At 48.4% G+C, this 13,269-nt stretch overlaps 1 protein-coding gene and 1 long non-coding RNA gene across 2 annotated transcripts in view; both read right to left on the bottom strand.

The window, feature by feature from the left end:
* Window positions 1-626: 626 nt before the first annotated feature.
* On the bottom strand, window positions 627-7,853 carry LOC119112782 (uncharacterized). Its single transcript, XR_005095781.1, has 3 exons — window positions 7,765-7,853; window positions 2,362-2,396; window positions 627-723 (listed from the first exon to the last, which is right to left on the bottom strand). It is a non-coding gene; the product is annotated as an uncharacterized LOC119112782 (long non-coding RNA).
* Window positions 7,854-12,997: 5,144 nt separating this feature from the next.
* The window catches only part of LOC119111585 (hairy/enhancer-of-split related with YRPW motif protein 1), a 71,635-nt gene continuing 71,363 nt past the window's right edge, over window positions 12,998-13,269 (bottom strand). The window contains exon 7 of the mRNA XM_037235395.1: window positions 12,998-13,261. Coding sequence (XP_037091290.1) covers window positions 12,998-13,261 — 264 coding nt within the window. The remainder of the gene's footprint in view (window positions 13,262-13,269) is intronic.

Genomic DNA, 13,269 nt, shown 5'->3' with positions numbered 1-13,269 from the left:
TGTGTTGCTGGTGTGACTCTTTTCCATATTCAGGGGATTTTGAGCCAGTAGCAAGACCGGCAGCAAGATGACCATTAGTGAATGAAAACCAAATTGAAGTGAATTCATGATTCTATGAAAGCATCTGTATCACCAGAGGCATCTAAAACCTAACAATGTCATTCGCCAAAAGAAAAGACGGGCCAATGACCTCAGAAGATCCTTTCACAACATTTGGGCCGGATTCGAGTCCCGGGATGTCTGCAATACAATACAGATGACAGAATATGCAATGCAGATGGCGTGATCCGTTTGGAGAGGCGGCGCGCGTGTCCGGGTGGCGTCACGCTGGGCATCGGCGGGGCACCGTTACATGCGCAGATGGGCTGCAACTGAAGGCTGCAACGGCAATGAATGCACTCATACGTATTGAGCAAGTATCCCTGCTCTTCAGTAATCAGTCTCGTCTTTCTGGTGCATTACACGGTTGTCCTGCCACAGAGAGCAGAGCTACCGCTCTTTTCACCATTGTGGTAGAGTTGCAGTGTGGCTAGACCCATCCCTGTACCGATCCGCCCAACACGACCCGCACCTGGAAGTCAGTAGGAGCGACGGATTTGAATTTGGTAAACTCATTTTTAGCTTCAGCAGGAAGGGCACCCCCGGGTACACGGTGGTGTCCGGCGGATCCTTTGTCAGCTCGAAATATATCTTGGCGTAAATCTCTTCTGGGTCGGGCGCCGGCTGCAACAGAGAAGACCATTGTGCTGAAGTTAAGTAGTAGCAAAACATTCTTTCTCACATGGCCCAATGACTAACGCAGGCAGGGCGAAAGCTCATTACTCTGCTCCCGACTTTACTTTCGGACTCATTAATTATCACTGGATGGGAAGAGCTCATACTTTTGACAGAGAATTAGTTATCTCTTAGCAAGGCGAGAGAAATCCAGCGCACAGCATGCCTGCCATACTCGATCATCACAGCACAGATCGCTCTAAAACCATGGCCATGCGAATAGAACCGTACACTGCTCCAAGGTTGTCACGGTTTCAGAAAATATACTGGTCTGTATTGGGAGACTGCTTCATGGTATACATACATGAATATATGTATATATGCATACATGTATATTGTTATGTGCATACCTATATATATATGTATATATATATATGTGTATATATATATATACATATATATATATATATCTATATATATTATATATATATGTATATATATATATACACTGCTGTTGCTTCTGAACTTGTATATTAATGGAAGAAACGCTCACATTCTAAACGCCTAACAAGCACCATAATGGTATGAACAAACACCATCGTATTAGTATTTCGGTATTTCGAGATTACTCGTCTGCATGATGTCTGTCTGTGTGCATTGGCCATATCCGCCTATGTCCTGGAGGGTAAAAGGGAAAATCATAAGCTAACAGACCGATGTTAAACGGAATGTTCCACAGTTGTACAGAGCTTTTAACTGAAACTGTCATGTTGAAGACCATTCGGTGCAGTTCACACCCCGTTCTTCTGAAAGCCTGAAACGTTCTAGTTTCTGGGCTAGACGGCTGCAAAGATGTGCAGACTATTCGGGAGACTATTTCAAGTTCACCCAAACATCCATTACGCTAAATTAGCGTAATTCAAGTCATGCCACTCCATTGGCAATGCAGCGATCAAGGCCAATGAAAATATCATAGTCGACTATTGTGTTAGTAGCATATATTAATTATAAATGCAAATAATGTATCATTGTCGACTGCTTGTATTAGTGAACCATCCGAATGAGTCGACATACGAAGTTGAAGGAAGGCCCTCTCTACCAACATTCTGGCAACATTAACCGTTTGGATAAGTTCTTTCGGTCCAAAGATCTCATTTATAACTAGATTCATGCAGGCCAGGTGGTAAGGAGAATGTGAACGGAGTCTGAGACAGGCTAACCTCGATGGGGCCCTTGTGGCCCTTTGTTGGAAAGGTATATTTATGCCCTTTATGTCCCTATGCATCGAGCAGCATATTTGCTAAGCAGAGGAACTATGTTGTCTTGGGCAGCCTCTTCCACCCAAAGGTATGCCAATAGTTATAAGTTAGCTTATTTCATCATATCTGATGCTTACTTCAATATCTTCAACTGCGGAACATTCCCATTAAGGCCAAGGAGTTGTGTGACATATCTATCTTCCTCTGTCATCACCTATGCAAAACAGCCGAACCTTTGCCAGAGTATCGTGGTTGTTCAAATTCGGCTTTGCTATTAGCACGGCATCTCCGTGAAGAGGAGCAGCAAATGAAACAAGTCGGCGCTGGATCCCGGGGTCGGGGAAGCCCGGAGCTTCCGCCCTCCGTCGAGTAATTGTGCACCACTCACCTCCGTCTCCGTCTCGTGGGAAGACAGCGCTCCGCCTGAAAAGGGGAATGTGTGCTGTAACTCCTACACTCGACTGATAATGCTTGCATAGGTGTCATGTCAAGGATGATTCCCACTGATATCCGCTCCGTGTTTGTGACACACACGCTGACGTCATCACATTGAAAGCATCCAGCCATCGAGCGCTTAGTGGCAGACCCGCCAAATGCATGTGTGTTGTGGAAGTATGCAACGAAAGTTTGAAAAGCTCTGTTTTGAGACCAGTTGGCACATGTGTGCAAACGTTCCGGATCGCTCGTCGCAACGCTCCGACATGAACGCCGCCGGCCAGTGATCTCTGTTCTGTGGGGTGAACTATCAACACGACAGTAAGCTATTCATGTCCTGACATGTCATGCCGTGATTTGTGAGGACCCGCAAGACGGCACTGTATCCACCAAGCTCTGCTAGATGTACTGGTGACAGCTTTTGGGATGATTTTGTGAATGTTCTTTATTTCAGCACCCCAAGGCATAAACTGATGCCTTTGGACTTTCAGCGTGCTTGTTTAGAAGCAATGAGAGATATGCCGAAGTGGTATGTTCTAGAAAACCGAGAGTAGTTCAATAATGAACGATTTAATCTTTGAGTCTGCTGGAGACGTTTGAGCTCCTTTCAGGTTGCAAGTGATCATCGGGTTTTCGGATGACAGGTCACCAGTGGTTGAGTGATTCACAAATCAATCTTAGCTTTCTCTGCGCTCAACTGTTTCATCTCACCTACCATTCGCGCAAGGTGTCTCTGTTTTTCGTCTTTTTCGGTGAGCCCGTCTGCAGGTCAAACGAATAGATACTGGGCTGAAAGTTGCACGCGATGCACGTGCCCACAATACAGCATTCTACGTTTGACTCGTGAGCCGGTGTTGTCCAACGTTTCGGCGTGGCACGTGCCGAAAAAGCCGTTTTTAGGCCCGTTAGATTTGCATTGTGAACGTCTGGAAATGTGACTTGCGGGAAACGGGAGCGCAGCCGATCGGCATCGTGGCCACATCGCGACAACAACGGTCGGAGCGACTCAAAATTGGCACCGTTCGAAAGATAGCTGAGCGAGGTATCGTGTTGCGTCACACGTGTGATAGCACAAGTCAGGTGTTACGTACACGAAAACCATCAAGACAGATTTGAACGTTTGCGACAGTTTTTTACATTTTATGGTACAACTCGATGGGTATGATGGGCATGATGGGTATGGTTCAACTAGCTCTGTCCCACTGCATAACTTTTTAAGTAGAGCGTCGGAAATCGGACGTGCTGTGTGTGAGCCGGCGTCCAGAGGTAGTCTATTCAGCTTTTTTCATTCATTAGTGTAGGCAAAACAGGTGTCACATAGTGAGAACAAAAATGCATTTCTCTGCGAGAAAAACTGCGCACATCGACTTCTTAATGGGTGGCGAAATGTTTATAAATATTTCATACAATCCAATTCGGAGTTGCAACAGAATGCGACAGAAACGTCGTAAAAACGATGATGGCAGGAAGGAGGAAGTCAATGCGACCCCTTCCCTGCCGTTTCCAAGCTAAGAAAGGCAGGGCCTTGTGGAAAAGCAACACTGAATATGTCCAAAAAATCTTACAATTATCAATAAGCAACATGCTGCCAAGTCCATATCGACCCTTCACAGAAAGACCAGGGCTTAAATGCTCTTCAAAATAACAATTTTTGAACATAACCTTATTTTTTAACTTAAAACACCCTTATGTATGAAATCATGCCCCATAGAGAGACGATAGCAAAGCATGCATAATTAATGCCCCGAAAGATGCCGAAAGTTGCGTGCAATTGTACGACATGCCGGAGAGGCATACTGAAAACCTTAGTGGGGCCGTGTGCCAAACCGATCGTTGTCTGGAAGCGCTGGGTGTTGCGCGCGGTCTGCCGGCCTCGGACCTCAAGCGTATCCACGAGACCCTTGTGAACTCAAAATCAGGTCAGCAGCTGCTGCAGACGCGCCTCCCGGTCAGATCCCTACCGATTCTCCTAAAATGCAGGGGCTGATGCAACCATGATATGGCAAATTAACAGCCTGGCTCCGCACCGGAGACTGGTTGGTACCAGTTGAAGTCATGGGAACGAAACTACTGACTTCCTGACTAGCAAAGGGGTAGCTATTTGTTATTTATTATACCTGGCCCCTTATTTATTTACCAAGTTAGTTGTCACGTATGCTTTTTGGTGCGTGAAGCGAATCTTAGCCGAACAAAATTGCGAAAAACACACCTCTGGAGAGCATTGGAAAGACACTGTGACACTATGATCTGTAAAGTCAACAAATATGTAGTATAGTGTGGTGCTTTCTGTCACCTGTTAAAAGCTATCCTGACTAAAGATATTATGTTTCAAAGTGATGTGTGGCTCAGTTTCGCCAGGGCAAGAGCAAGAGTATGAGCAAATTCTTGCTCATACACAAAACGTCAATGATTCGGCAGACGCTCTGCACTAGCTCACGCTGTAAGCATTAGCGGACACAGACAAACACTAAGCTTTGAGTTTGGTCCGACTAGGATGGTCTGTTGTAATTTGTTCCAGTTTTGCAATAACTTTTCACCGATAAGCCCGCGAAAGTGTTCACTTTTGTCACCGATCATAGCCGGTGAATCATAATATTGTCACCGCCTGTCCAGCGTCACGTACAGGCGGATCAGCGGGTGGCTGAACGCTGGAATTTGAACACGACGCGAGCGTGCAGGAGGCGGCTTTCAACGGGTAAACCGCGAGCCGCTACAGTCCAGGGTTCGGACACGCGACAAAAGGGTTGTTTTGGGCCCATCAGTTTTGCACGGGCGGCCCAAAAATGTGACCGACGACAAAGCCGACGAGGAGCCGTTCGAAGCCGCGGCCACATATCGGCAACCAGAGGCCGGAGCAACAAGGACTTGACACGCTTGGGTGTCAAGTTCTTGTTTCGAACAATTGAACGGGGAATCATGTGGTGCCAGATGCCGAGAAGCACGTGCCACTTGTCACGTACACAGAGGCGTCAAGGATAGATGTGCAGTTTTGTAAGTTTTCACGTTTTATATCACAGCCCATCAGCCAGAGCGGGAAGAGAGACGCGAATCCAATTCAGAGCGTTGACGAACGTACCGTCTGCAATTTTATGTGACCAACACGAGTTTGGGACGTAGTACGAAGGCACTGAAAATCCGCGAGAAACCCGGAGATGTCGGCATTTTGAAGAAAAAAAAACACCACCCTCCTATGTCTTTGGTGGTCAGCACACCACAACCGTTTCCTCCCAGGCATCCGGCAGCCTGAGATCGGGTCAACCAGGGAACATCATGAATGGAAATGCATCCCCAAATCATGCAAACACAACTCGTCCCATGGAAGCTCCGTCGCCTTAGCAAAACAAGCCTGCTAGCACTAGTGTAATCCAATGCCCTAATTTCTTGCCACGTGAAGCGTTCGATTACAACATTCTGAAAGGTCGGGGAGTTGAAAATGGGGAGATCAGCGACGTGTTCGTGGCATGTGTTAACGTGATCGCCTTGCCTACCGGTTCTGAACGGTAAGTTGTTACATGGCAGGCGTCTTTAGAATTCAAGGTAAGGTGCGTAGAAACAGGTCAAAAGTTTATCAAGTTACACCACGGGACCACCAAACCGCACTTTTCTTTGTTTGATTAATGGCATGTGTCATCAGTGACTTCACGGTTATTCAGAGCAAAGCACCTGCTAACCGAACGCTAAAAATAAACTCAAAATGATGCCAGTAGTACCTTCAGGGTGAAGCACTTTCCAGCAGGACAGCGCGGATGGTAAACATCACAAACACTTTCCAGCAGGACAGCGCAGAGGCAAACATCACGAGTTTTATAGATAGATATTATAAGCGTAAGATTATTCGACGGTAAACTGCAACCGCCGTGCGGAGAGAGGGAGCTAAATTATTATTTCCGTTTTCCGGAGACACTGTCCGAACCACTCCAGTCATGCCCGCCAAACTTCCATCTTTCACAATCAATCACTTTGACGCGCACTGCAAGGTAAGCAATTTGTGTTTGTGTCCACATTGAATTATGACGTAACAAGTAAATATCTGCAAGGTCGTTTTTACCCGACATGTTATCATCCGCAATTTTCCTTTCCTGCTGTGGATTATGTCAGTGTAAGTCATCGACTGCATATTTTGGTCACCAGCCAATGCCAATCAGGCTGTACGATGTCACATAAACATACCAACACAAATCAGGTCAGGCCAGCTAATAATTCGTCATGCCTAAGTTATTTATAACGCCCATTTGTGAGAAACACCTCAGTTTTACCCAAAAAATTCGAAACCAATGGCTTCTACAATTTAAAAAACAACACGTTAAGAGTCTGAAGCGCTAGTGTGAATTTTTTTTTGTTTTTATGAATATAAAGCCATTGGACCACTATTGTTGGTGCTGAAAATGATTGAACCTGGTCCTCAATTTTGGCGTTCATGTATTTTTGCAGTATTCTGCAGTTAAACTTTTACGCATTGTTTAATGTGTGTTGAGCGATGATTGCCGTCCGGTGACTTCACAAATTTAACTTAAGGATTTCTGGCTGCGTAATGCTCGCATATTTGCCATCGTGAGATTCGATACTGAGATGTCATAACGAACTAGACCAGCTCCCAAGTCAGTTGCTGATGGTGAAGTACCCCGAACAAGTTCGTAGTAATACCAAACTGGTTCACCTCAAACCATGAAAATTAAATTGCAGACTTCGCTCCGAAAGTTTTTAGTTGAGTTTGAGTCATGTTTTATGTTCCGAGCAGGCACTTGGTGGCGTAGAAATGTCAGTTAAGCAAGGATTACTTCTAGCTTTAATCTCATCTTTAGCAACCGGCTCAAACGCATAACTTAGCGGCACCTTTGTTGCAGTTCGGCTTACATAACGTATTCAAACGTTTGTCGCACTTCGGTTTAGTGTGACATCAAACCATTTGTTGCACTTAAGCTTAAGTGAGGTACACATACATTCCTCGCAATTCGGCTTACTTGAGATGTTCAAACTTTTGCCGCACTTCGGCCTACTTGAGATGTTCAAACCGTTATTGCGCTTTGGGTTGCGTGAGGTGTCCAAAACTTTGTTGCACTTCGGCAAACGTGGGATATCTAAACCTTTGTTTCAATTCGGCCTACGTGAGATATTCAAACCTTTGTTGCCGCTGGCTTACGTGAGATACACAAATGCTTTAGCTGAAAGGCCCGACCACGTCTCTGAGTCATCAAATCTAATCTGAGGGGTCTAAACTAAATGACAAAATGCGACCATTGCTCCCAACACCGGCAGATTTCGAACATGTTACATTGTCGCCGTGCGATGCATTTCTATCCTTTTACACTGTCCCAGTGTGCGGCATGCCACCAACGATCATGTCCTTTGAGCTTACCGAAGCAGCAGAAGAGACAGACGACGACGGCCAGCAGGCCAACGGGCCTGGTGAGCGGTGACATGGCGGCGCCCTCTGTGTGACTCGCCTGTGCCCAGTCGGAGCTGACAGTGTCGGCGACGTGTCCACACTGTCCATGTTGTCCGGGCGCCGCTGGCAACGGCATGTGATGACTTATTCAGGTACAGCGATCAGTGACGGCTCCCACGGCGACCTGTCCGCCACCTGACGATTCCCACGGTCGAAGGCGGCTTTTTAGAGCCACGGCGCTGAGTACATGAGGAGGAGAGCTGGTTTGCTTGCGACTCGTGTTGGTAGGTGCGTGATCTGTGATTTAGGCCGCTAAACTCAGGGTGATATTGGTCATTTATTCGGCACGAAGTCCCTTACTTGCTCAGAGAACGGTATAACACCATGTGCCGAAGACTTAGGAGTCAATTAGGATAGCCTCAATGCAAAATCTGTTTGCAATCCCATTTCCTGGAGAGTCATTCTTTCGCAGAAAGGCATTCTTCAAAGCTCGAAATGTTGTGAGAATTTTTGCATCTGGTACATTTCAAGCTTGCTTCGCCAGCCACCGCCGGACCAGAGGCTCAGAGCCCCATTGAGGACTAATAGGTACGACCTTTGACCGTCCAATCCACCATGCTGCAATGCTTTGTGACTGAATCTGCAACCCTCTTAAAGTCGATGCATTTCAAATTTGAAGATCTTGCAAGACATATCTCAAGTGTTGACGTCTTGTAAAAGTCCTGTTGGTTGCATTTTGGCCGTTCAGACATCAGACAACGTACACCTGTGGCACAAAACGCATTCCTAAGATTTCTGGCATGTAACCGTTTTCTCGTATGTTTGATTAGAAGGAGTTTCCATACAATGCAGACGAATTGGGTCATCGAACGTGATACGAGGTCAAATGCGGCGAACGAAGGAATCTTGCGGGAATGTTCTTTTCCTTTTTGCGATTAAGATTGACATGTCTCTGATCACATTATGTGATATTCTATCTACTGAGGCAAGTGATACCCAACGTCATGTGTTTTTTTTTGTCATATTCTGGGTTAGTTTTTGAGATAACAAAGGTTTGTCGAAGAAAAAAGGCTTGAAATGTATAAAATAAGTTTACTTGTCTTGGTCCACACTCACTGACAGAACAGCAGTGGTATGCGAAAGCGTGTCAGGGGCTGAACCATATTCACCGTCATCATTTCATCGATAACAAATAACTTTCCTTACAGTCATGTTGCACACAGTTCAAAATATGTAAATTAGGAATTTATTTGCTACCGTTAAAGTTACGGTGACCTGTCCTAAATAATGCAGAAGTAGGCTTCAAGACATATCGGTTTGATGTACTAATGCCTAATTTTCTTCCAGGTTTGGAAAGACGGACGGAATTTAGGACGGCCCACGTTGACGATGAGGGTCAATGGCAACTTTACCCAGGATTCCATGAACCATCAAATACTGCACCAGCTGGGGGCCCAGGACGCCGTCGCAGCAGCTCTCGTGACCAAAAGGAAGGATGGACACTGGGCGATAGTTACCACGGTTGGTTTGTGACAATAGGGGGGATTGACACTGGGCGATAGTTACCACAGTTGGTTTCACGCCCAAATCGCACGACGAGGACCACGGTTGGGATTTTTATTCACATCGGGAAACATCGGATGCGATGAAGGCGTACACTTTGAACAAGTGGGGATAATTTCATCGCGGCATGCTGATAGTGATTCCTCGTGCGCATGTACACGAGCCTGTCCTTGCTCCACGCCAACTATGCCCGCGAGCCTGGTCATGCTCCAAGTCACCATGTCCACGAGGATGTTCTTGATCCACGCCACTCACGTCCTCAAGTCCGTCCTTGCTCCACGCCACCTATGTCCACGAGCCCTCAACGACGACATATTGCGGCATGGGGCCCCACCAGACGACCAGGGCCATCGCTCAAGGCTCGAGCACCCCTATAAATGGTTGTCCGCGGGGTGCAGGATGAGGCCCTTAATGAAAAAGAAGGTTGAATAACTCAATTCTCCTTTGCTGTTTACATCATTCCGTTCGGTAACATGAGCTTGGCGGGTCCCGGTACATGGGTCGGAGTCATGCTAAGCACGCGTCACGTGACGCAGTCTCACCGAAAAGTGCAGTTAGCTTTCCAGTTTAGCCAAAATTATGGGCTCTGCATGAGCTACACTTTAGTAGCAGCGTATGTTCGTCAAGGGCGGACGACCCAAATTGAACATCAAGCTACCCATTTGTTAGCCCCTTCGTCCAACCCGTGCACGGCGGTCCCGTCCACCAAGGGGCGTGTCAACCGCAGCCGACAGCGCAGCCGGTACGAAGCTCTTGGTGGACAGGGCGGTCCCTGCCGCTGGGTGCAGACGCTCGCGCCGCGGCGCTGCCTCGGCAATGACCGGTGTGAAGGTCACTCCAGGCGAAGGCCTTCACGTGGCGCCGTCAGTAGAGCGGACGATGGCGTTGTGTAGCAGACCGGCCACCCACTGTCTGCGGCAGGTGCAGCCGTCCAGGGATGTCGGCCGTGTAGTGGTTAAGCTGCATGTCTGGCAAACGGAGGTACGTTGTTCGTCCTGCCAGGGGTGAGAGGCAGGCTGGCGCCACATAGCCTCAGTAACTGAGTGCGTTGTAAATGCCCCAAAGATACGCTTGAATTTTGCAGACTGCAGATATTCAGGGCGTGACTCATCGAGACATCCGCGATCAGTGTTCAAACTTCGACCCAAGCAGAACCGCTACAAGGCGGCTCTCATGGCCGAAGTCGGTTTTTTAAAGGCCTGGCGCTGGTTGCATTCCAAGTAGCAAGCATTCCAAGCTGGTTCCAAGAAGGCCGGGTGCGTTTTCATCTCCTCTACATTTTACTGCTCCACTCCCTTCCAGCCGACTTAGATGTCCCCGGTGTCTCCTTCAAATCTTGTTTTCCAAAGGCACGTGACAACGTGCGTCGCGTCCCTTTTATGAAACGCCAGGCGACTGCGTTGGCCATATTGGCGCGCAGGGGCCATGACTCAACCGGGATTTGAATTTGCTTAGAAACTCAAGATATGAGTTCAGCACACCTGACACTATTGAATCCTTCACACAGCTTCGCTCCACGCCTACTCTTTGACTGTATTTTAGACTTCATAAGTCCTCGTTTACCTTCAGTGATATCGTTCATTTCTCTTAAACTTGCTTGGCTGCAACATTTGCCTCCGCTTGCTGGCGCCACTTTTTTCCCACCCCCCACCTCACCGTCGCCTCCCATTTCTCACGCGCGCGCGGTTTCAAGGCGGCGTCCGAACTCAATACCATTGCGCGGCGCACACCACCTCCAGAGGAAAAGTACGGACGGCCTGAATGACCTCCAGCCACTTTAACGGCCCACGTGGCTGCAGACGTGATGAGATGCGCCGCCGTCGATGACATCCTTAGTGAAAATGCAATTACTTCGGTCGCACGTGACGACTTCTGTCTGCCGTCACACGATCGACAGAATTTCACTGTGAAGATCGATAGGATCGAGCGCTTATGCATCACGTATCCGGCCTTAGATCCAATTCAAAATGCGCTCCTCCGACATTCCAGTATATTGGCACACGGATAGTACTTCAACATCTTGACTGGCTGAAAGGTTCAGCCCTAAACACAGCCTCGTGCTACACCTTGAAACTATTGTGAATCACACACATCCAGCCGTGACGTCAGGGTATCCCATTTTACATGCCACTGGCCACTGCCAACTGGGTGTACTCGTGCGCGTCCAGAGTTCATTCAACGCGCGGAGCGACATGCGACATGCAATCAGTACTTTGTGGTATTCACCCCAACGAACAATGCAGAGGGCATCACAGCGCGCGGCCAACAACAGTAACGAAGCGCGTGTTGGCTTGATGTACAGGCGATTTTCACGTGGCGTGTCGGCCTGTCAAACGGCAGACAGTCTCGCTGATAAATGGTGCCTATTTTGGAGCTGGCCGGCTTGCTGCAATATTGTGAGCCCAGCTAATAAAAGCCCGGCGATCTCTCCTCTAGCCGGAGCGTTTCGCAACAGCGCGATCGATGAACAGAGTGCAGTGGAATTCGTTACATATGTGGACCCGGGCAGCCCTGTCCCAACCGCCAAGTGAGCAAGTGCCGTCAGCGAAGATTAGATATACCCATTCACAAGTTTCGGCAACTGCCGGAATACTCGCGTGTCGGTGACATCAAGTGTTACATCGCAGGATTGGGCGGAATTCGGCCTAGTCCATGTCGCCACGGAAGTCTCGCCTGATGCATTCACAACAACCTGCGACCCAACTCGCTAGGCAAGGGCAGCTCAGTCTGGCGGAAAACGTATTTGCGTTCTTTTCATTGGCTTGGAGGCTGAGAACGGAGTAGGATGCACGAATATCCCATCGCAAGTCGACTAGAATGTTGAACCATCCACTTCTGCACAACACATCCATTAAACGATGAGCAGTTTTACACACACCCTGGCCTGCCTTAGCTTGTCTTTTCGCGGGGACTCCTGATATGATGAGCGCCTTTTCACACGGCTAACAAACAGCATTTCCCGAAATTCTGCCCACGATTAGGCCCGTAGACAAAATGACCACGACTTGCTCGCATTATTAGCTTGATGGTAGGGATATCGTTGCGGGAGAATTGACGTTATCAAAGGAAGTGACACAAGTAAGTAATACAACCGTCATATGGGTCCGTCAGAGCGCCTGACGGCCGATTTTCCTCGAAACACAGAAGAAATCAGACAGCCTGAACTGAACAGAAGCTGCGAAATGAAGTATTGGCGAAGTGGCCATCATGCCATGGACCAGTTGACCATGCATGACCATCATGCCATTGACCAGCTGACCATACATGACCATTACAATTATGTCGGCGATAATGTAACTTGGTGCTCACTCAGATAAAAGCAAAGCCACACGGCAGCGGGCAAACAGCAGTTCGGGCGTCAGGAACATAGCAACACGGGAGCAAAAATATGGCGTATGCGAACACGCCAAGAATGAATATAAAGCACATAGACCGTCTTCCTATGCCATTGATTCGACGGTTTCGCACACGGCGACAGAACAAACCGACAGTCAACTGTAACATCGAATAGATGTGCCGCATTTTGTAACAGCATGGCGCCACCCTTTTGGTCGGCGGACAGCAGGGCAGCCCGTGTCAAGTTCAGCACGGTTCACCTCCGGCTCGGTAACGAGCGCGGCCCGGGCGGCTCGGCAGCGCCCTACCCGGCTGAAGTAAGCTCCTCGGAGATCACCGTCTCCGGTGGCAGCGACGACACGCCAGAGGTGGACGGCTGCTCGCTGGCCGCGTCGGCCAGCGCTCGCCGCTCGCAGAAGCACACCGATATATTGATAGGGTGCAGAAGGGAGAGCGGCTCGGCGGAGAGCAGCTCAGCCTGCGGCCCCAGCGCCGCCAGCTCCACCGTCATCGGCAGGTACAGCGAGCCCTTGCTGTGCAGTGCGAACACGGGCACCAGCTGCGAGGGCTGTGAGC

Source organism: Pollicipes pollicipes, unplaced genomic scaffold (assembly GCF_011947565.3).
Source record: "Pollicipes pollicipes isolate AB1234 unplaced genomic scaffold, Ppol_2.1 Scaffold_7261;HRSCAF=8764_pilon_pilon_pilon, whole genome shotgun sequence".
Taxonomy (NCBI): Eukaryota; Metazoa; Arthropoda; class Thecostraca; order Pollicipedomorpha; family Pollicipedidae; genus Pollicipes; species Pollicipes pollicipes.
Note: the sequence above shows the minus strand (reverse complement) of the source record. Positions and strands in the feature narration are given on the sequence as shown.